At 44.7% G+C, this 23,763-nt stretch overlaps 3 protein-coding genes across 15 annotated transcripts in view; 2 read left to right on the forward strand and 1 right to left on the reverse strand.

The window, feature by feature from the left end:
• Positions 1-70: 70 nt before the first annotated feature.
• On the reverse strand, positions 71-2,670 carry IFT20 (intraflagellar transport 20). The gene is made up of 4 exons (XM_074845646.1): positions 2,341-2,670; positions 1,814-1,899; positions 888-991; positions 71-508 (listed from the first exon to the last, which is right to left on the reverse strand). The coding sequence occupies exons 1-4, from the start codon at positions 2,465-2,467 to the stop codon at positions 427-429; spliced, it is 399 nt and encodes a 132-aa protein (XP_074701747.1). The 5' UTR covers positions 2,468-2,670; the 3' UTR covers positions 71-426.
• Positions 2,550-19,220, forward strand: TNFAIP1 (TNF alpha induced protein 1). 5 transcript variants are annotated; one of them, XM_074845642.1, is made up of 7 exons: positions 2,550-2,722; positions 5,531-5,871; positions 7,960-8,129; positions 9,751-9,840; positions 9,942-9,994; positions 12,408-12,603; positions 13,849-19,220. In XM_074845642.1, the coding sequence occupies exons 2-7, from the start codon at positions 5,655-5,657 to the stop codon at positions 14,065-14,067; spliced, it is 945 nt and encodes a 314-aa protein (XP_074701743.1). In that variant the 5' UTR covers positions 2,550-2,722; positions 5,531-5,654; the 3' UTR covers positions 14,068-19,220. The 5 variants fall into 5 exon arrangements, with proteins under 5 accessions (XP_074701743.1, XP_074701739.1, XP_074701741.1 ...); XM_074845638.1 differs by lacking the exon at positions 2,550-2,722 and adding an exon at positions 2,771-2,857; XM_074845640.1 differs by lacking the exon at positions 2,550-2,722 and adding an exon at positions 2,865-3,006.
• The window catches only part of SGSM2 (small G protein signaling modulator 2), a 69,668-nt gene continuing 60,510 nt past the window's right edge, over positions 14,606-23,763 (forward strand). For 7 of the 9 annotated variants that reach the window (XM_074845617.1, XM_074845626.1, XM_074845621.1 and 4 more), the window contains exon 1: positions 20,788-21,009. In XM_074845617.1, the coding sequence (XP_074701718.1) occupies positions 20,953-21,009 (57 nt within the window). In that variant the 5' untranslated portion in view covers positions 20,788-20,952. Of the gene's footprint in view, positions 14,705-15,133; positions 15,218-20,787; positions 21,010-23,763 lie in introns of those variants that run through there. The other 2 variants (XM_074845623.1, XM_074845622.1) reach the window with 2 other exon arrangements.

Below are 23,763 nucleotides of genomic sequence, written 5' to 3' on the forward strand. Positions count from 1 at the left end.
GAAAAGCATTATGACTATCCAGGGAGTTGTAAACTTTTAAGCTCAAAAATAACATAGCAGAAACAACTAATTCTGGTATAGCCAGAAAGTCTGAAAACAATAATTTATTTCCTGATTTTTTTGAAAGAGCTGTACAATTCAAAAAGTGAGAGACATAACATAGCAACAGTAGTATTAATTCAACTATAATTTGAATTAGAACTACTGACAGTACAAAACTTTTATAAAATCAAAGGACAGAACAGTCTTTCCATCTGTTAGAACGCTCTCCTTATTGCCATTTTAGTGTAATTCACACTGAATTATGAGACACTTCCATTTGTACAAACCATCTCTTCATTCGTACACAGTGAAAAATTGCATATTTTTGAAATTCTCAAGATTCCCGAATGGTCAAGTTTCCGAGTTAGTTTATCTTAAAATCCTCTATTTCTGAAAAATGAATTGGTCAATGAATTCGTTCTGGTCTGCTTCAATTTTACACAGAGTCTCGTACTCTATTCGGTATCTGAAAGACAAAACAAAGGGTTACCAGCTCCCTCCAGCCCACGTGAGGTGGTTCACTACGACAGCCCAGGGGCCGTCCCTTTGTGGTTCTGAGGGGCCTTTGCAAGTTGCGCGCACATGGCACGCTTCCTAGTTTTAGGGATTTCTTTAACTGCAGGACCTCACGCTGCCTCTGTTTGGCCACAGAGTCGTCGGAGACGAGCCGCCTTCTGGCGAGCGGCGGGCAGGGCCTTCACGCAGCTCCGGCCTGTGGCTCTGCCCCGCTCCACGGGCCCCCCGACTCTCTGAGCGAGCTTGGACTGTCCTGCAGCCAGGCACAGCTGGCGAGATGGACTTTCCAGCCTCCATAATGCCCCAGAAGTATTTAGTAAAAAACTTACCTTTCCAACTGCACCTTTTTCTCAGCTATTAGAGCCTGAAGTTGCTGCTCCTGAGCTTCTCTTTGCTTTGCTATAGACTTCAGCAAATTTCGCGCACCGATGGCCTGTCAAAAGAGGGCAGTCGGTGATGTGGGTGATTGGGATTTTTACATTTTTTTGAACCCCTTTCACTACTAGCAGGTTGATTTTGAAGTGTTTCAGCCATGTTAACAAAGAAGGAGGGTGATGCCTTAGTACTGAATGGCTGGTGGAACAGGCAAACAGTCCTGCAGAGGTTGGGCAGATGAAGGCGGTGAGACTTCCTTCAGCCTCACCGAACAAAAGTCACCGACTCCTCTGGAACTACAGACTGACCACTGGTGACTGGTCCTACAGAGAGGCAAGCTCTGGTTATAATTTCTTCCCCAGAACAAATAAGGGAAAAAGCAATTACTTACAATTGTGCTAAACATTCATTTCTATTTCTGCAGTAACATGGAAAAAACCCAACTGCTTGGTGACATGCAGAAATACATAATCAGTTACAGAGCTGTTCACTGATCTGGTCTTTAGAAAGCCCTTCTCCTCCTCCTCCTCCTCCTCCCAGAGCCCCTCCTGACGATAAAGTTCTATTAGTAGAAGGACTGATTAAAAAAGACATGTTCTATTTATGTGTGAATAAACAGACAAGCAGGAACAGTATGACTATTAAATGCAGGAGTAATGTGACCCTCTGAGTGTGCCTGTAGAAGTCTTCTAGACATTAATATCAATTAAAAAGGCTGGTGTGTTCACACTGCAGACAAACAGATGCTAACAACCATGGAAATGCCTGTCCAATACTGACAGAAAAAGACTGCTTATGCCGTAAAAGGAGGAAGGGAGAGATGTGTTTTTTCATGCACAGAGCAGAGTACACAACAAGCCAGCAATTAATTGCACAGTACCTTCATCTTCTCACTTTCAGCAGCTTTTGCCAGTTGATCAACAAGTTCAATTAAGCTACCCACTATTTTTTGAAATTCTACTATTTCTGCAAAGAGAAAAAATTGTCAAGTAACATTCAAAACACCCCTAAACAAGACTAATGCTTCTGCTACATGCTGTAATTTTTAGATGCAGCTTTATTTTTAGGGTTCACTGTGAACAAGTACATTTTAAGCTTCTCCTTGCTATCAGCTGGGCTATGAAAGGGGTAAGAACAGAGAAAAGCCCTCAAGTGTCCTTGGGAGTCTCCCCAGCCCCTTTGTGCCCCTGTGTCTGCTCTCCTCACCCTGCCCCGAGCGGCCGAGGGAGCAGCGCTCAGCCGGCCGACCGGGGCCCCGGCACGGCGCTGCTGCAGCCACAGCTCGTCACCGAAGAGTCGTCCGGGCCGGCTCACCGGAGAGGCGGCTCCGGCCCCGGCGGGCGGGGCGGGGGGCGCGGGGAGGTGCCGGTGGGCAGGGCCGCTGGCCCCGGCCGGCGCAGGACTTACTGTCCAGGAAGGCCCTGCACTCCTCACGGAGCTGCGCCGTCTGCTGCGCCACCTCGGGCTCCAGGACCCGCAGCTTGTTCAGCTCGTCGAAGTGGAGGCCGGCCGCGCCCAGCGCCGCCTGCGCCATGGCCCGGGCCGCGCCCCGCTGGCCCTGGGCGGGCGCTGGGTGGGAGAGCGGCGGCGCTGACAGGAGCGGAACGCCTCTCCTCGCCGCGGGCGCGGCGCTCCCGGGGCGCTCTGGAAGCCGTGACCGACCCCGGCAGGATCCGCCACCTCAGGAGGCCCCGTCACCTCACGGCGCCCGGCCCGGCCCGCGGCTGCCACGGCGACGGCCCGCGCCTGCCGCGGGGCACGCTGGGAGCCGCGGGGCACGCTGGGAGCGGTAGTGCCGGACGCGCCGCGAGGCATGCCGGGAGCCGCAGTCGGGGAAGCGCTTCCGGGTTGGCGGTTCCCCGCGGGCGCGGAGGAAATGAGCTCACCGGGGGCGGCGGCGGGGCTGTGGGGCGGCCGCGGGCGGGTGAGCGCCGGGGCCGCCGCTCCCGGGGCAAGGCGGGCGGTGGGTGGGGGTGTGGCCGTTCCTGACGGCCCAGCGGGTAGCGAGCGGTGGGCGCGAGCCGAGCCGGGCTGGGCCTTTCCAGCCGGACCAGCCTGTGTCTGCTTCTGCAGGTACCGGACCGGGCCCCGCCAGGAGGGCACTGGCGGAGCCCCGGCCGCGCCGCCGCCTCCCGGTGTGTAACGGCTTCGGTGCGTGCCGTGGCCCGGCCGCGGTCCCTCTGCCTCCGGTAGCACAGGCCGCGCTGCTCCGGCCTGCGCAGGCCTGGCTTAGCGGGGCCGGGGTCTCGAAAAACCGAGAGGACCGTTTGGTTTAAAGCAGTTCGGGGCTGGAGAATCTAGGCCCGAAGCGTGGCCGGTTGGAGGCGGTGCTGCGCGGGGGGTGCGGGGTTTGGGTTTTTCCCCCTCTCGAGCCGCTGAGGTTTTTCCTTTTTATGGAAGTTCTCAGCCGGGCCCGTTTCCTGGGGGTGTCCGAGCTGTGTCATTGTTCCGCAGCCGTCCTGCCTCCCACACAAGGCAGGAAGGAAGGGACGGTAGAAAACTTCCTCTGGTGTTAACGGGGGTAATTAAAGGTTACAGTAGCGCTGCTTCCAGCAGAAGCCTCCTCGCTCGTTAGTTAACAAACACGTTAGAGCAGCAGCGCCGGCTCCTGCTCGGGTTGGTTCTGCGGGGGATTCTGCCATATTTAGCTTCGTTCGGCTTGTTCAGAGAAGTAAGTAAATGTCTGAAGTGGTAGAACTGACTGAAAACTCCGCTCTCCTGAGCGTTTCAGAGCCATCGCTGCTGTCGCTGGAGAGCTCTGTTTGGGTCAGGGTTTCTCTGGCCTTACAGTCCGGCTGCCTTTGCGAACAGCCGCCGCTCTAAAGCCGGGAGGGCTGAGGGGCTGGTGATAGCTGTGTAGACCTAAGGTGTGTTTCCTTCATTACCAAACTGCTGGACAAGGGGTGGTTGCTTCTGGTCTTGATTTACTTACTGGTAATGATTATCATAAACACCTATGACTAGTTAGGAGGAACTGTGTTACTCGCAAGGCTCGGACAATTTCTGATTGATTTCTCTATAACCCGCAGCTGCTTTGTTTGATACCACGACCAGAATACACAGTTTTTGGTTGCTGCTGCTCACTTACCCGTCAGGAGTGACTTTTCTGGCCAGTTCCATTTCCAGTGTGCAGTTGCCTTTGACTTAGGTTTGCTCGTGGACTGTTTAACTCCAGTGATGTAGCCAGAAAAAACTTTGTCTTGCCCAGATGTAGGCTGAAGTTTGCTATCACATTTTATGCTGATTAGTAAAGACTGATGGCAGCTAGTGGGAGTTTCAGTTAAAGCATTTTTAGACAAACTGAGTGTTTTTGGTGCTTAGAATTCTTAGATTGATTTGTGTCTTGATTATCCGCACAATATTTCTGATGCTTGTTATTTAATAGACAGTGTTTGTAGTGTTTGCTTAGCTAGAATAACTGAGTTAGGAATTGCAGAATCACGTTGTATTTTAGCTGTTGTTCTAAGTTCAGTAGTTCTTCAAATCTCTGCCAATTTTAAAATACCATCTGTAGCTGCCAAGTAATTTGCTGTACAGATGGATGATTGTGGGTTTTTTTTCTATGTTGAAAGCTGAGGTGGGGTGAGAAGGCAAAGGGATGTAGGTAGAATAGCAATATAATTAGCAGGTTATTATATTTATTTATAAAAGGTTACTCATGTGCTATAGGGAGAGAACAGAGAAGGGAGGAGATACTTGTAGTCTGAAAGAGTTTTAAAAAAACAACAACAAAAAAAAGCAAAATGTTTTTGAGAACAATAATTATTAGAAGAAGGATAGGTAAGAAACTTGTATTTATACTTTTCCAGTTAGAGAACTGTGTATCTGGCACATTAGACAGAGTTTTTGTTCTTTTATTTGTTTCTTTTCATTTTAAGCTTATTGTTGATGGAAAGATAAGCACAGCGAGACTGGGGAGAGAAGGAAGCAGTGAAGGTCTAGCTGGCTTTTTAACTGAGCCAGATATACCCAAAACTGGATGCATCTGGCGGGGGAATGGTGTTAAATTTTTATTTTTTTTAAAATTAAACTACAAAGACAGCTTGGTATTCTGAAACGGAGGAAGAAGAGTTTTGAATGAAAGGAATTGCCAGGAAAGAGCACGTTATGGTCCAGCATTTCCATGTTGAGGCATTTGAAGGGACATTTGTGAATGTCTTCAGTTAAAAACCAAAGCAACAACAACAAACCCCACACATGCAGATGCACACCCCAGCTGAAGGAGGGGCAGAAGGCTCTTCCATTGTGTTTCAGCTCAGCTCAAAAAGAAAGTTGTGTTCTTTTGGGAAGTTGAGAGGGAGTGGAATTCCAGCTAGCATTTAAACTTGGACTGTGGTATTGTGTGGTGTTTGTAGTGTTGGCTGAAGACAAAATAACGGGAAGTCCAGAAAAGTTTAGCGTGTCTCACAGTAGTGCAGCTGCACGGCGCTGAGCAACCAATCCGCTGACGTGTAAGTTGTCTGAAAACAGCTCAGCCTTGTTTGTCAGAGTGTGTGTAGACGTGTCCTTAGAATCTATGGAAAGTATCTCCTCTTTTATTTTGTTGTAAATGGAAATTCCAGGCTTCCATATTGATCTTACACCTTTCTGTTCCCAGGGCCCAGTGGTTATGAGCGCTTTTGCCTTGCCGTCCTCGTCTGGCGCCGCGTGACTCTTCACCAATCACGGCGGAATCTGTCAAGCCCACGCTCTGCAGGGTTGTCATCTACCTACAGAAGGAGATGTCGGGGGACACGTGTCTAACCACCACCCTTTGTCCAGCTGCAGGGCCCAAGCCCAAAACTTGCAGCTTCAAAGGGGGCAGCCTTGGTAACAAGTACGTGCGACTGAATGTTGGGGGCTCTTTATATTACACTACAGTCCAAGTACTGACCCGGCACGACACGATGCTTAAGGCCATGTTCAGTGGCAGAATGGAGGTGCTCACAGACAAAGAAGGTAAGGGAGTGTCTTTTGTTGAGAATTTTGTAAAACAACTGGGTTTTGGTCGTGTTTTTTTAAATATCTTAATATCTACACTCAGTTAAGGATGTAGGGAAAGATATATTCCAAAAATAACTTGGAACATTAGGCAGCCAAATCCCATTGGCATTAATGATCCTCTGTGCTTTATAAAAATGTGTTCTTTTGTTACTAAAATTAACTAGTGGAAGGACTGGTTCTCTTTCCTGTGATCACAGCTGGTATGCAGATTGTTGATGTTGTTGTGAAGACTGAACAGACAGTATGTGGGTTGTCATTTACGTGGTGTCATGTAGTGGCATCATTTGAAATGCGTGTGTGGGGAGGGACATTCCGTTTTCATCTTTAAAACTCATAATGGCCTTGCTTGCTATGTTGAAATTTTTTTTTTCCTCCTCCCAGTAGCATGTTCCGCTTGTGGCTTGCAGTGCTGTGACAGTATTTAGCTGTCAGTTGGGTAATGTGTCACCTGGACACTGAATATTTGCATTAAAAAAATCTGTAATATAGAGAGGAGAACAAGTAAGAAAACCAGTATCGGTAGTGGCTACGAGTGCTTTAATTTTCCAGTCTTTAGTAGTCCAGGGCAAAACATCACTGTAGGAATGAGGGTTGTGACACTGTGGAGAGGAGGCTGGGAGAGGTTGGCAGGTATTTAACCTCTGGGTGTTTCTGAACACTTGTATGCAAAAACTCTTCTGTGTGCCCAGACTACATCACTTTAGACCTGGTGCACAACAGTGTGTTTACTTAAAGTGAAACAGTTCCGTGTGGATTTTGCAGATCATTTAAACCAAGTTCCTCTTGAGTAGGCTGGGTCTTGTTGAGTGTTACGTACAACTAAATCCATTTAGTCCAGCAGTTTTGTGTAAGAGCCTCAGCCTGAATGGAAGACAAGGTTCATGTTCTGACAGCTACAGCCGGAGAATCTAGCAGTGGTTTAGCTTACTGTCCTATGTTGTTTTCTGTACCTCGGTCCCAAACTAACACTTTTTTTGCCTGCCTTCCACATTATGGAAAAGGTTTTGGCAATGTATTAAGCCCTCTGCCTGTGTGCATCCTACATGGCTATTGTTTGCCAGCAAGTCAGACATCCTGTTTCCTAGTGAGTTCAGGGATGTTTTAAAATTGCAAGGACTCTCCGCCTGCTACTGTTTCCTGTGCTGCATCCCCTCTCTGATCTGTCTCTGTCCTGTTCTTTGCTCCTGTTTGGAGGCTGGAACAGCTTTTTATCCCATACTGGGTTTTCTGGACTAGTCTACCTTTTAGCATCTTCGGAACACTTCTCTCTCTCTCTCTAACTCCGAACAACAGCAGATGATGTGGTTGGAAAGCTGCCAAATCCTTCTGGTTAGGCCACAGAACTTATCCCAAATCTACTTGCTGCAAGCATTTGTGAGTTCTCTCTTGTAGTCTTTCGTTGGCTTTCTTAGTGATGATTCTAATTGCCCAGCATTACGCTGTAGCAGCAGTTGTCACATTCCCATACAAATTCAAGACACCCCCATTTTGCTGAGATATGACAAGCCTCTAAATAAAAGAAGCAACCTACCTAACAATAAGCTGCTTTTTTGGCCTTTTTTTTCTTTTAAGGTTTGAATGGCTTGGACAGTCAGTTAAATAGATGTAAGTTAGACTTCCTATAGTCGTTAAAAACGTCCATTCCTTTAATCAGAACCTAATACAGAAAAGACGAAGCACAGATAACACTTTTGGTCAGGCAGCCCACTGACTGATCCACTGATGCAGCACAGTCAGGTTCCTGCAGCAGTTTTAGTGTTTTGTGATATGAAGGCAGGTATTTTTGGCTTGAGGCTTTTCTTTTGGGGTGCTGGAAAGCAGTGAGAACATACGAGAGGTACCAGAGAAGGGGTTCCACTGTCAGCTTCTGTTCTATAACCAGCTTCAGTTTGCCCAAAGTCAGTAAAGACTTCCACTGAATGAAATGGGAAGAGTATTGTGTGCGGTTTTGGGAAACATTAGGTTTATTCAACCTCTTTGAGGAGCTGTTTCTTGCCCCTAATGTGTTGAGGTGATTGAAGTGGTGTGATGGTTATTTTTCAGGCTGGATCCTTATAGACCGTTGTGGGAAGCACTTTGGAACAATTTTAAACTATCTCCGAGATGACACGATTGCACTTCCAAAACACAGACAGGAGATCAAAGAGTTGATGGCAGAAGCCAAATATTATCTCATTCAGGGCTTGGTGGACATGTGCCAAGCAGCCCTGCAGGTAAGAAATAGAAGTAGCCTCTAAAGCTCTTCGTGGGTGTTTTGCTTATAAAATTTACTTAAGACAACTTGGGAAAGTATTTCATGGCCTTAGAGATGGTGTCAAGTCTTAGATGTACAAGACAGCCTGGAAAGAAAACGAGACAGCAGTCAAGTAAGTTCCAGCGCGTTTGTCATGGCCATAGTTATCCTTTCTCTGTATGCACACCTGAGATTCTGCGATGCTTTGAATAAGAGACGGAATTTAGTTTATGATCTTCCTGGAAGTGTTTTCAGACCCGTGTGCTATCATGGCACAACCTTCCAGGCCACGGGTGCCTGTGCTCTGAAGGCATTTAGTGCTGTTAGTGAGGTGGTTGCATTATCAAGGAGCTATTTCTTTGTAAGAAGAGAAGGATTGTCCCCTGGTTAGATTATGTGAATCTAGAATGTGCAAGACACAGGTTCGAGTTCCTGTCGTTTTGGAGATGTCTGGTCTGATGGTAAATCTTTTTCCCTTCATGCTTCAATTGTCCAGCTGCCCCCTCAGAATGGGGATAGTAGCATTTTTCTACTTCACAGGGATGCCAGGAGGATGAATAAAGTAGAAACTGTATTCACAATTTGTCATTTAAATAGAGGGACTGTTTCTTTTTTTACATTACTTCTAATTTAATAATATTAATAGGCAGAATGGGTTTGAATCTTTGAAAACATGGTAACTTTTTTTCTGAGTTTAAATCTTGATGGAGCAAAAGACCTATATGGTAAGCACTGAGTACTTTAAGGACTTCTCTTTGTATCAGTTTTGCAAATACATAAGCCCATGGTAGCTTTAGGAATCCCTATGCATTCAGCTGATTGAAATTCAGCTTGTTCTGGCAACTTTTTAATAAGGTTAGCCCAGATGCAATATATGTAACTTATTAGCCTTGAGATTGTGAAATGAATGTTTCTTGCAGGACAAAACTGAGTAAATAAAAAATGCCTCGCGTACTGGGCTCAACATACTTGTATTCACTGAAAGAAGTGCAAAGCCACACTGACTATTCTCCTTCTGGTTTGGAATTTAAAACCTTCTCAAAACAAAATGTTCTAAGGCTTTTCTATTAGCTATTGAGCTTTCCTTAATTTGCTGCATGAGGAATCTGGAGTCACAGACTGTGCTACATGCTCTTCGTTGTTGCTTTTGTATCACAAGGGGCTGAAGTCCGTTTTGGTGACATGCTGTTCTTGCCAAATGTTCGGTTCATAGCAGCTGATATTCTTATATACTGCAGTGTTCTGAGTTGATTAAAACTAGTGCAAACTCTGACTATCCTTTTCTTCAAAAAAGGATAGAATAATAAACCCACTTAAATATGACTTGAGCTCAGAGTCCTTGCTATAGCTAAGAAGGACATCCACCTGCATCCCAACATTTCAATTACTCCTGCCTTCTGGGGATGAGAAATCTCTGCGCTGTATTTCTGGGTTGCAGATCAAGGTAACGCTGTGTGGTTACTATAGCAACGCAGAGCTTTTCCTTTGCATCACAGGATTCAGGAACATGGCTGGAGGGGTTGGAGAAGGCAGCAGCAGATGTTAGCTTTAGCATTTATCTCTTGAGTTTATTTCCTCTCTCTCTTCTTTCTTTAAAACAGGACAAGAAAGACTTGTGTGAACCTGTCTGTAGCATCCCTATAATCACATCTCCAAAAGAAGAGGAGAGACTGATAGAATCATCAATGAAAGTAACTGCTTTTCCTCAACTATCCACTGAGAAACTGAATTCTCGCAAATGTATTCAAACACAGAACTTACCTTTCTGCTTTTTTTCTTTCTTTCCCAATAGCCTGTTGTTAAGCTGCTTTATAACAGAAGCAACAATAAATACTCCTACACCAGGTATGTCAGTTTTTTCCCCACTGTAATTGGAAGTTTCCCTTTGACTGTGGGAGTGGAGGAAGATGTGGTGCAACCTAACTTGGGTTTTTTGTTGGTTGGTTTGTATTGGGTTATTTTTGCTTAAAATAGTGCATTTCTATGGATTTGAGTGCAATTATTTTTGACGGATGTGAATCTAAATGGGGAGAGAACACAACTGTATCTGTTGAAGTCTAGTGAACTGCTGAGTTGTGTGAGAAAGATGAACAGAAACAAGGGACGAGATAAGAACAATGAGGCTGTTAATAATGGCTGCAGCTAGATGTAACTTAGGTAATTAACCAGAGTGTTACCTCGTCAGCGCAAAGCTAACACAGCCGTGATCCCTACCTCATCAGTTCAGCTTTACTTTTGAGTCTACATACACCCCTGCCAGCACTCTCTGACCTACAGACATTCTTGATGTTCCAGCGCCTTGAAATCAGTTAATTAGTTGGTTACAAAGGGAAGTATCTGTTCTGCTCAGGAACAACCCAGTTTGGGCCAGGGCAGGAATTTTCTGGCTTTCCTTCTGCATAAAGTAACATTATTTATTTAGCTTCATGCTGTAACTATCGTGATACTTTTGTTATGATTCTGTCAGAATGACTTTGGGTTTTCCCAAACCAGTCATTGAAGCGATGTGAGTAATCCTTTATGCTATGCAGAATCCTCATTTTCAGCCTTTTCAGTCTGAGGTGCAGCCTTGGAATCCTTTTTTCTCTAGACAAGCTGTGTGTCTGTCTGAGAGATGGATTCTAGCAGTCGTGACGTTCCAGGTGGTCAGGCAGTGCTACCTGTGGGAGTGCTGCAGAGCAGCCTGTTTTTCAGCAGACTGCATTCTGTATCTGCCGGTGGTGTTGGGCTCCTCCCTGTGTTACCCTTTAGCTCACGGCGGCGATGCTAAAGCAAGCACAGAAGAGGATATTAATCACCATGGGCCTGGAAATGTAAACGTCCTAGTAATGAGAGCAACGGAATCCTAGATACCGGGAGCTGCTGGTATCTCCACTAGCTGGAGGGTTCTAATTATTCCTTCCGCATGAATCTGCATGCCTTGATGGTGTTTAAATGAGGCGTCTTTATTTAAAATTCCACACTGGCTGCTAGCAGGCAGATTTTTTCCTTCTGTTCTTCCTAATCAACAGTGTAAAAGAAGCTTTCTCAGTTACATTGTCAGTGTGGCCTGATAACACAAATGGAGGAAGACTTCCACATTCTTTTCCCAGCTCTGCTGCTTGTGGAGGCTGGGGCTTGTCACTGGCTGAACCCCAGGTTGCTTTATCAAATGATTCTCGCGAGCTGAAGATTTTCTCTGGGTGCACATCATGCTTTTTTGATTTAGATCTGAATGGAAATACTTCTCAGACTAAGTATTTTATGTAAAGCCCAGTCGGCTGTTCTTATTAGCGGTGTCTCAGTTCACAAGTATTTCATAGCCTTCCTGGACCACTCGCAGAAGTTAAGATACTGCATACAAAAGTACAGCGTCCTGTCTCTGGGTAGATTCCTGGCAGCAAGGCGTGAACTTGGAGCTTCTGGTTGCAAAGAGTAAGGAATTTTACTGTTAAAGCTAGCAAGGTTGGCTTTGTTGTCTAGGCAATAATATGTTCCCTAATTTCCACATATCTGCCCATAATTTCCCAGTCATCTATAAAAAGAGACAAAGGGGCTAGGACTACTTATTTTCAATACAGCTGCATTCGAGCTAATGTCAGAGGAATAAGGCGCTTAGGGGGCTTTTTATCTAATCAAATTGGTCATTGATTGGCCATGATGTTGATATTTAAATAAAATATTTTAAAGTTTAAGAATAGCTTTACTTGATTTTGAAGCTATAATACAATGTGTATTTTTTTTCTCTAGAACATCTAGATTTTGAAAAGTAATTAAGACCCTACATTGCATTGGCTGTCAATAAAACTTAGTTTCCTGGACAATATATTCACCCTAGAAGCTTGTATATGGTGTCCCTAATGTTGTGCAGAACACCTTGTTTTTTAGCTGGCCTTCTAACATGCCTTCTTTGGACTTTTGCTGTTGCTAAGCTGAAGAGAACTGCAGTTAGCATGTGATTTAATCATCCTGAGCGTCAGTCAAGAGATAGTTGTAGTTGATGTAATGATTTGGGAAATTGTGCTGTCGTTATTAATTATATAACTTGACCTCTAAAGGCTGGTGTGTTTGCTCATGGGGATTGGAGCATCTTATTTGTATCTGAAATTGGCTATTACCCTCTCTCTTCTTGGCAGCATATGGCCATGAGTCACTACTTATTTGTATTCTGCAGTTAGATCAATGCTTAAAACTGGTGGAATAGGCATGTAAATCCTGTAGAGATGGCCAGTTGAAAAACCGCAAAACCCATATTCCTTCTTTTGTTGCTGTGTTTCAGTAACTCAGATGACAACTTACTGAAGAACATAGAACTGTTTGACAAGCTCTCTCTGCGGTTCAACGGCAGAGTTCTTTTCATTAAGGATGTTATAGGGGACGAAATCTGCTGCTGGTCTTTCTATGGACAGGGTCGGAAACTTGCTGAAGTCTGTTGTACTTCTATAGTGTACGCTACAGAAAAGAAGCAAACCAAGGTAATGGAGTTTTACCCGCGTGTCTCTTACAGTTTAAAAAAAATCAGTTTGATGATACATTGCAGAAAGATAGAGGTTTTGTATCACTTAAGCCAAATTGCTAGGGGCAAGCGATATCACTTGTTGGGAAAGCTTTGATACCAACTGTCCCGAATCCTGGCTGGAAGTGAGGGTCAGTGCCATCGGCGTTACTAGGATGGCTCGCTGCCGAGGGGGCTGCCGATGAGCCGCTCTCCAGGGGAAAGCTGCCATGTGCTCGATGGGATTCAGAGAAGACTCTGGTAGCAGGTTTGAAGAAGGAAAGACTGGTCATTCTGAAAGCATGTACGTTGTAGCACTAGTCTCTTAAAGTTGACGGACTTTGTGTCCCTAAAGCATGTAAATGCCTTTAAATTCCTCCCTAATTAAATGAAGTAATTCTACTCCTAATTATACCTACATAAGTTTACTTCATTGCAGTTACTTTGTACTGTGTTTCACTTGCACTGATGTAATCGCTGTGTATAATTGAACTAAATGGTTGTGTCTGGGAGTATAAATATCTCTAGAGTGTTGGAAAATATATGCCAAAAAGGAGAAGACTGAAACTGATCTGTCCCAACCAGAATAACTGACATGGATGGATTAAATAATAAAATGGAAACGAGCTCAAACAGTGTTTAGAAACACGATATTTTTGTTATCGTTGTGCTTTTATGCGCAAAATTACAGAATATCTGTTTGAAAAAAAGTTCAGCAGGAATGCAGATTCCCAAAAATCAGCGTGTCTTGATTTCCCCACATTTCCAAAGATTCTTCTCATAGTTTTCCCACCTCTGATTTTGCAAAGGTTACCTAAAGACTTGCTTTCAAGCACAGTATGTCCTAAAGAGATGAAATACATGCATGAAATATGATAATGATTAACATGATAAATCTACAGAGTTTCCCTGACTTCACGAGTTAACTTCTGACTTGCAGTGGTGCAGGTAAGGTGACCAGGGTCCAGCAGCAGCCCTTAAGAATCAGAGGTACTGTATTCCATTCTAGAACAATCTAAAAGAAGAGGTGAGGTAGGCGATCTGGTGGTGGGAGTAATCCTCTAGTAGCAATTAGACTGCTTTGCTCAGCTTTCTCATTTACAATGGTTTTACTCTCTTTATAGTGTATGTCTTTTTATGGCTCAGGTATGTTTGTACTCAGGGTATGTGTTCAGTCACGTTATCCTGTCTAGATCAGGAAAAGGACATGTGCTGTTTTTTATAGGTTGAATTTCCTGAGGCACGAATTTATGAGGAAACACTAAATGTCTTACTGTACGAAACACCACGGGTTCCTGATAACTCTCTGCTGGAAGCAACAAGCAGGAGCCGAAGCCAGGCGTCTCACAGTGAGGATGATGAGGGTTTTGAACTTCGTGACCGAGTGCGCCGAATCCATGTGAAGAGATACAGCACCTACGATGACCGTCAGCTTGGCCACTAGCCTGTCAGTCGAGGGGAGAGGGTTTGGTGTCAAGGCTCATATCGATATTCTTTGAGGGGGATCAGGAAGTAGGGAGGGATCAGTTGGACTCTGTGGATTGATCTTCATTTGGCTTCTTGGCTCCCTAGAGAAGCAAATGGGCATTTGTGCGCACAAAGCAACACTAAAGGCCGAGGGCTTTGAGAACCAAGATGTTAATTTTGCACTGTGTGCTTTAAATACAGACTGGCCCCCTTTTCATGCCACGTGAGGAACGGAATTTGGAACACCGATTCTGACAGTTTGCGGTTGCTCTTTCCTATCTAATGACTTGCCAGGTTTCTTACTTCCGGTGAGAAGTACTGCTTTTCCAGAATGAGATGGCATGATTTGAAAATCTTTTTCCAGATACCTGACCTTGTAGGGTTTTGTATAATGGAACTTCCAGTTTTTAAATCAAGATACTGAAGAGGGGGTGGAGAGAACTTGAACATGACTACTCTTAGCAAACACTACATCTGATAACCCGCGGAAGAATTGGGTAGCTATGCAGTAGTCTGATGCACTGCACGTGTGATTTCTCCCACCTCTTTCCCCCAGTACACATACAAAGGTTTGTGTTCCGAGATAGCTGTCTTTAAAACTCATTAATTCTAAGGTAAGCTCTTCCAAAGAGGTAAGAGTCAAGTCATCAAAAAACCTCCCCTTGTGAAAAATGAGAAAACTTTGAAAATTTAAATATATATGTAATGATTTGTCTTGGGAGATGGAGAAATGGGTATGGTGAAGGAAGAAACTTCTTCAAATAAGAAAACTTCAGGAATAGATTGTGGCAGGGTTGCCATTGTTCAGGCTTGTGATAGTGTAATCCTGTTTATAGAAACAATGATAATCTGGGGAATTAGTTTTACATTAGTTTCCTCCTGTAGCCCAAAAGTGCTATTTGATGTTAAATTTCTCAGGCAGCAGGGGAAAAATTGCAGTGACTGGGGAAGCACAGACTAAACAACATTTTATAAGACCTAGATAATGTTCTTGTACCGACGGGTGAATTCAAGTTTTGTGTTCTGAATCCCTTCTAGAGCATAGAAGTTGAAGTGGAAAGAGAAGAATAGTCACAGAAATCTTGTTCTAGTATGAAACAGTAAGAGGCTTTGGACACAGGAGAGAGGTAACATACTGAATTTTAAACTGAAATAATCCCTTTTATTCTGAGTGCTTGGCTGGGAGCTAATTGTAAAGGGCCTTTCAGAAGGTTGGAGTCAAGGCTGCTCTGCAAACTGGGTGTCTGGAAACAATTTCAAGTTTAGTATGGGAAGCTGTTACTGTCTTTCTAAATGTTTGCTTATAGGTTTCAGCAGCAGGTTGCAGATTCAAATTTTACCACAGTCCTAAACAGTTACTCCTTGATGGCAGTTCATTGGCAGCTGCGGATACGTGACAGCGGTGGAGCGTGCTCCACAACTGCTTTTATGTTCCCTTATTGAACATGAACATGGAAGCTTCAGATTCCACGAGGGTTAGTCTTGAACTGCTTTGGCCAGTGCCAAATCTACCTATAAGATTTAAAGCAAGTTACTGCAAAAGCCTGGCAAGAAAACAATCCCAAATTAATACAGTAGAGTCCTAAGTAGAGTTAAGATGGTAGGTGGTTTGGTAGTAATAGAAGCAGAGGAGGGAACAAAAACAAAATTTCCACTCATTTAGGCTTTTGAAAATAAAGTTGGTGAGGCTTGGTAAGAAAACACTAATGGCTACAAACTTTCAGGATTTTATGGTCTAGCTGGGCATTCACTTAATTCTCCTCACATTCAGGAAGTAGCATTGCCACAGTAATGCACCTGCCTTTTTGTGAAAGGCCTCTTTAATAACCTCTTTTCTTTTCACATTGCTTTCTGTAAGTTGTTGTTTTCCAGCTGGTTTTTCTATTGTGCCAGTGAAAATACAGCTGCTGAGATTAGTTTTGACAAAGACTTTTGTGGCTTTGTTTTTTTTTAATTCTGCTAGAGTGTGATGTGGATTTTTTTTTTTTCCCCTCCACTGATAACTATTTAAATGACGCTGTGGTGGGTGCTTTGAAACTACCAGCAGAGCCTGTAGTGATAAGGTCTTTGTACTGTACTTAATAGCTTCAATTTATTCTCTTGTATTTTTTTTCACCTTGTAAGAAATAAGACTCCCATTTAAAATTCATGTGTGGCACTTTTGTTTCTTGGCAAATGATTTCTATTACTTTTTTCTTGCTACTATCATAGTGAATGTTAACAGATTAAGTGATGATGGTAGCCTTGCAAAATTGTGTTTAAGAGAAGTTATAAGCACAAAAATGCCATCTTTGCATTTCTTTTCTCTGGAGAGTATGGGTATGGGAAGGAGTGTGTGAAAGAGAATGAGCGTCAGATCCGTGTGCTAGTCCAGAGGCTTTCATTCCGTGGTTGGATGCTGTACTCCCAGGATTCATTAATGACATGGATTCAAATTGTTGAATTTTTATGCTCTAAGAGGCAGAGAAAAGCCTGTGTTTTGGTTTAGTTGGTTTTCTTTTCCCTGTCTCCCAGAGCCAACAAGTAGTATTAATTTCTGATTTGAATTTAGATTAAATTAATCTTGGAAACAAACTGTTTTGAGAACCATCTGGGTTGTGAGAATCTTTTTAAAAGTGCAGAATAACTTCTTGGTATTTGTGGGATGTGGAATATCGGTAAGAACTGTAAGCAGTTATGAATGTTTTTTAAATATGTACAGATATCCTTTTCATTGCACCTTCTCTCCTCCCCATTCATTCTCCCTCTTCTACCCCCAATTAATACTGATCGCAAAACATCTGCTCTTAGATTAAGATATGACTAGAACTGGAATGATGTTAAACAATGTTTGGCCGCTGTGGAGAGTCTGTAAGCTGTACTCAGAGTAATAATCTCATTGCGTAAACACTAAAGTTTCGTCTATTCAAAAGACATTTCAAAATCATGGTCTTTGTCCTGTAAGATTTTTCAGGATGTGGCTGAGAGATCCTGGTGAAATACGTGCGGTTGGGTTTGACTAGTGGTTCTATAGTTCCCTCCACTTGTGTCCCGCTGGGAATGGGAGAACATCAGGAGATCCTCTGTGTAGGTGTGTTCTGGGATGTGTGCTATTCAGCCACGCACAGGGCTAAGGGGATTGTGGTACTGGAGATCCCCTCCCTGCCCCTGCAGGGCTGCTGTACTCGGGTTTCTCAAAGTCTGGAATGCCCGGGGTTATTTCCTACCCGAGTGCTTACGTAGTTGGGTAATTTACATGAAGTCTCAGTAAGACTAAATGTAGACATGGATGTAGCCATCACTTACACAGTTCATGGGTTGGACGTTTTTCTAATACAGGTGGTAGAACACTATTTTCTCTTAAGAGTCCTGCTTGTCTGGAACTGCTCCAATACAGGATGGTAATCGAATGTCCTTTCCACCAAAATCATGGCATGTTGATTTATACAGTACCAGGTTCTGATAATTTTGAATACTGTAGTTTTAATGTAACACATGCTTTGTATTTTCATCTTAATCATCCTTTACTTAATTAAAAACTATAAATTGTTTTGACAAAAACATTCTAGACATTCTAGAACATATTTTTACAATCTTGGTATAATGGAGAAAAAGCAGCGCTGCGAAGGATAACGCGGTTTTGAACTGCAGCATTCATTTACGTGTAGTAAGCCGTCTGCTTCTAGAGCGAGCGAACAGCTGCGCTTCCTAAGACCCTTCTCTGCTGGCTTTAAATATCACAAATTATGATCCCTACTAAGACAATATAGATTTCTAATTATATGCATTTGTCTGCAAGTTAAGAGACTTGTAATGGCTTCCTACATAGACCGTCACCAATGGATGCATTTACTGATGTGCCTGTGAATTTATAGGAGCCTTTAGGAGGAGGAAATGCCTTTTTGCCTCATTTGTAATGTATGAATTCTAACTACATCAGTTAGCGTTCGTTAGCACCCGGAGATCTTTTTGAAACCTTACTGTCCTCTTCACTCCTAAATTTATGTGAAGTTTTTGTGCATTCAAGTATTATATTATCAGACTGGGAGAATGAATGGAAGACATTAACTGACATGTGTGTACAAGTACTGTAATAAAGGGTTGTGTGTTTCTGTAATGGGGTCCTGACATACTGCTAAACAGCCTCAGTCTTTCTACAGAGAAGGAGACTTGGTGCCGTGAGTGGACGTCTTCTGTTAAACAGCTTTTCGGTATCAGTGTTAATTAGACAATAACGTCAAAAGAGAGAGTTCGGCAGGGTAGCAGCCTCCAACTGCTTGATAAATGCCAAGACAAAACTAAATGTTTAACCTTCACCTTGACATTTAGTTTTTGGAACAGGAGACATTTATCCTATCGTAATGTTCCATTCTGCTGACTTTTTATCTCTTGCACTTCTTGGTTAAAATGTAAAATAACTGACCGAGACCGGGAGGGCATTGGAGGGACTGATGCTGTGGTGTTATAGAAAAGCTGCATTCTGCTTGGAACAGGCAGTGCTTACTGTGGTTTTGATTAGATTTTTTTTTTTCTTAAGGTTTTTTAATTTTCAGACACAATTCACTCTTGGAAACACTGATGAAGTATACCTTAACTGAATGTGTCTGGCCCAGCAGTCCCTGTCTTACACAATTAGATTATACCCTCTGACAATCCTTGGCATTAATTCTTTACAGCCAAATTTCACACCCTCCGTTCTGTTAGGAGAGCTAAGGTGAGTGGGCATGAGTCCTGTTTCCAGGTTCGCCACTATCTCGGTGACACACAGCAAATCAGTATTTCTGTATATGTGTAATTTTTCCTCATCTGTAACAAAATGGTGGGAAGACCCTCTCCTACCTCAGAGGGATGTTAAAGCTTAATTTGTTTAATAATAGTAAAGGACTTCGAATTTCTATAATATTTTGTATCCAGAGGATAGCAAATATGATTGCTGATCTTGTTTAAACTGACATTCTGTGATCAAGCTGTTTTCTTATAGCATCAGGCTTTGTTTTATTTTCATGTTTAACTTTTAAGGGTCAGCCTTATGGGTAAAATACTTAGTTAATGCAGTAACCATATTAGCTATTGATTAAAGTGTTTTATCAGTGCATTAAATGGAAATGGAACACTGATTTTTAATAAAGTGTTATATTTTGTCTTCTGTGATTTTTCTCCAGCATCATAACTTTTTATTCGTCATGTTGGTCTCTGCACTTTTGTTCTGCATTGTAGTTGTGATCCTCACCAAGTGTTTAGGATTCCTGAACCACAGAATTACTTTATCGACAAATAGCTTTTGTGTTCTGTGGAGTGTGGCTACCTTCCACCTATGCCCTGCAAGTGCAGGCTGTAGGAGGTATTGGTGTGCTTACAGGTGCTCTGCAGACAACTGGTTTTGATTTTTCTCTGGGCTTTTGCTTTAATTGCAGAACAATTCATTGGCGGCAGTGTTTTTTCATGTTCATGGAAATAACTTCATTTCCTAATAAGAATCACAGAACATTTTGATCTTTCATTAAGTCTACTCACAATGTGTATTACCGCAAAGGTAACCTAGCTTGTATTTTTAAAATCTTTAACCTTTCTTGACTGAGAGCAGCCTAGCAGGGAACTAGATCCAGAGATTTAGCCTGTGTTCTGTAGTAGGTGTGCTTTTGAGGTAGCCAACATAATCTATTCTGTTCAGCTGTTCTTTCTGCTGCTGTTACCCTGCTTTCTGAGCTAAGCCGGAGGGTTTTTTTTTCTTGTGAGCAGCAACTGCAAAAACTATTCCACAAAGCATCTGAGTGTCTTTGAAAGAATTTGGGTAATCTGTCTGTTCAGAAAGGTGCGAAGCCTCTCTGATGGGACTGTGGTTTCTAGTGCATACCGCTATTCTTTTCCCACAGTTGTTGTGGAGAATTGGTTTACGTGTAAGGTAGGTTGTCGTTTGAGAGCTTGTAGAAACAGCCTACTTTTATTCAGTGTGGTAGGACTTTTGGTTCTTGTGACTGGGTGATATGATTCAGTCTCTTCTATCTGCTGCCTCTTTCAAAAATGGAACAACTCTTCTTTTTCCCTTTTCTGCCTGCATTAATGGAGGTCAGTCTTGTTCTCTGTGTGGTCCAGCTCCTGTCTGCCATCTCTTTTTCTGCACCGCTCCCGTGGGAGCTCTCCCTTTGCCCAGCTGTTCCTGTGGCACCTCTCGCAGCCACAACTCATGTAGGATTTTCAGCAGTAGCTGGAGGACTCGCTGAGGGAGTCATCTTGCCTACATCCTTGCTTGCTTTGGAAGGAAGAGCTTGAGCGCTTCCTGGGCACCCCTTGTGGTTTTGCCAAGTGCTGTCCTTTTGCCTAGATCGGAAAGGGAATCGGACATGCTCTGCTGTTCGCTCTTTTAGCGGAAAATACGGAAACAAGCGCTAGAAAAAGCGGATTGAACGTATGTCCCTAACCTGATGCTTCACACTCCTTCCCTTTCTCTCTCGAGAGGCCGCTGTGCCGCCGCTGCGTTCCCAGGGAAGTACTGAACGGCTGGGGCCGCTCCCGCGCCGCGGCTCCTGCGGGACCAGGCCCGGTGCGGTGGGAAAGGGGGGTCTCGGCCCGGGCCCGCCTCAGGCCCGCGCGCTCCCTCAGGCCCGGGGGTGGCGGGTTCCCGCCTGGGCCTGGCCCCGCCCCCGTTGCCATGGAAACCCCCCGCAGACGGGGCGGTGGCAGGTGCGGCCCCGCCCCCGGCCTGACGTCAGCGGCCGCCGCGGAAGATGGCGGCGGGGCTGCGCGGGGCTCCGCAGCCTCCCCGCGCTCCGCAGCCTCCCCGCGCTCGCCCGGGCGCCGCCGAACCTTCCCCCCGCGGGCGCTCCCGCAGCGGCGCGGGCGGGCGGCCCTGAGGGCGGCGGGCGGCCCAGCGCCCCGCTCCGCCATGAGCTGCTCGGCGGACGCCGTCAAGGAGAAGCTGCTGTGGAACGTGAAGAAGGAGGTGAGGGTGGAGGGGGGGCAGCGGGCGGGCGGCCCCCCAGGTGGGCCCGGGGCTGTGAGTTGGGGTCCTCTGTCCCGGGCGGGCTGCGGGGCCCCGTACCGGGCTTCCCGCCGCGGGTTCCGACCGGTAACGGGAGGTTGGAGCTCCCGCGTGATGAATTGGTTTAATCTCTCTTGCAGCAGGGCCGGTAGTTACGAGTTTGCCTGGAGTAAATAAAATAAAGCTTTGTCCGGGTTGAATTAAAGCCTGAATTAAAACCCAATTTCCCTTCAGGAGGCGATGAATGGGAAGTGGAGGGTTTGTTCGGCTACAACTGTCTGTGCTGTTACTTTGGAATATACGACCTTCCTGTGGTTGGAAAATAAATAACTAAATAAAGGCGCTAATTAGCGAAGCTGTTGAGGGTGGTGTTGTGATCTGCTCCAGAAACATGTCAGTGGCTTTGCAGGGTTTTTCCAAAGTGACCCTGAGGGGGAGAGATGCTTCTCTGTGGGCTTGCTCTTGCCTGCAGCAGGTGTTCACCTGAGGCAGGAGTTTGTAATGAGCTCATGGTCCCCATTCCTCTTCTGTGGGTTACGTTTCCCGTATTACTGGCGCTTTACTAACTTTTCCTTGTCTATGAGTTTTAGAGGAGAAAGGAGGAAAATCAGAGGTAAGAAAGCCAGTCCTGAATCAGGCTGAAATGAATCGGCTCCCAAATGCCAGAGCCTTGGCAGAAGCGTCTGCTCCGGTGGTGTTAATGCCTGGGCTTTGGGAAGCACGCTGAGCAAGGGGGCAGGAGGGCTGGCCTAATCAGGGTGGTTCTTATAAACAGCTGTGTGACATTTACGTGCAGGGGCAACCTGAGATCCATTCCAAAGCCCCGCTGCCTGCACGGGGACGGTGGCCTTTGATCAGCCTCGTGTTTGGAGAGGTGGCGCTTCAGCCTTGGCGGAGCACGGATGCCCCTCGCCCGGTGGGACGTGCTCGGTGGGATGACGACCCTGCTGCGCTTTGCGCTCGGCTGGAGCAGCTCTTCCCGCAGAGCAGGGCTCCAGCGGGACGCTTCTTGGGGTCTCTGCTGAGGTGCTCTGGGAGGAGGTGCCTGGTGATTTAAGTGTGGTCTAAGAGTGCCTTCGTGGGCGCTCCAGGTGGAACTGCTGACTTAGTGAGTGGCCACCTCTCCCCTGTACACCTGAGTGCCAGATTTTGCATGTTTTCTGGCACTGACTCTGTAACAGCTGTGTGTAGCTGCCTGTTCTTACACAGGAGCTAAGTGAAGAAGTAATATTTATCCATCACAGCAATAAAAAGTATTTTTACAAAGCTAACTATCTTTCTGCTCCCTCCCTTCCCCCAGTTCACAGCTGGGAAATTAGAAGTAGCCAGAGCACAGGGTTCATTAAAGCTCCAATGAAAGTTGCTGCTATGGCCCAGGTGCCTGAGCCTGAACCTGGTGCCCTAATATTTTTTAGCGTTGAAACCAGAAAATACCAGGTGTTTCAGTCAGTGTAGGTTGGCTGGAAGTGGTAGAGTAGGGATAGACACGTAAAGAACGATCTGTACACAAAATTGTAGGACTGTGTCCTAGAATGACCCTGCCAGCACCTGGCTGCAGGGCACCGAGCAGGCGTTACCTATCGCTCGCTCTCGTATGAAATGCTGCGGCTTAATGCAGCCGTGAACCTGCCACTTCATTTAGACATCTTAGCTTGAACCAGGACCTTTGAGCCAAGGTAGCGTAAGGTTTGATTTAGAAGCGTGTGCGCTTGCTCTCCTGGGTTAATGTTTAAATGTATAAATAAAATTGAGAAATGTTTTCCAACTCTGAACATTACAATCTTGTGCTAATGTACAAGATTGAAAGTGAAATGGATTTTCATGATCCAAGCCAGCTCGAGCCAAGGAGAACGAGTGGTATATAATTAAAAAATCTGAGGCTAATTTGTTTTTAAAGTCTCTAAAATGTTTTTAATTGGACTCTAGCTTTTAAATTACTTGAATAATGCTTGAAATTGTTGTTTGTACCTTCTGTGTCATCTGCATTTTTGTTTTATCTTTGATTTGTTTTTTTCTTCTCCAAATCCTCATAAATGTTCTTTTAGAGGATTTATATTGGCTTGGCTTTTTGGGGGTTGCCCAGAGCTTTCCATCCTAAAATAGTCATGAGAGGTTTTTGGTGATTGTGTGCACGTTAAGGTAACGCCTCTTGCCTGTGCAGAGCACAGATGTGTAGAAGGGGACCCTGCCTGTTCTGCTCACGTTAAGGCAAATGATATCAGGAGGCAGTCAGAGACACTAAGATTGATTATTTAAAACAGAATTAAAATCTCAATCAGTGGAGCCAGGAGCTGAATGTAAACCACTAGTATACCAACCACCAGATTATGCTGCCCTTAATGACAGTAATTAACTTTTCTAACAGAATTTTCAACCTCATTTTTTATTCTGTGTGACTTTTCATACAGCTACTTATACCTGAATGCATGTTGTGTATTGGTTGTCTGGTTTTGAAAACTTGACTAGTCCATGTCCATTCTCAAACCGATTATTCCCTTCCCTTGTCCTTTAAACCCAGGCTCTTCCTCCTGTTGAATTATTTTCACGTAACCTCAATATCTAATGGAGTTCAGAGTAAGCATATTCTTTCTATATGTTGTTCACACCAAGCCTATTACAATTCAGTTGTCTTTCCAAAATATAAAATGGATGTCTCCAAAGTCACTTGGTGCACTGTCTTTTTATTTTATTTTGTCTCTCAGCAAAAACTTTTGA

The sequence above is a fragment of the Strix aluco genome, chromosome 19 (assembly GCF_031877795.1).
Source record: "Strix aluco isolate bStrAlu1 chromosome 19, bStrAlu1.hap1, whole genome shotgun sequence".
NCBI lineage: Eukaryota > Metazoa > Chordata > Aves > Strigiformes > Strigidae > Strix > Strix aluco.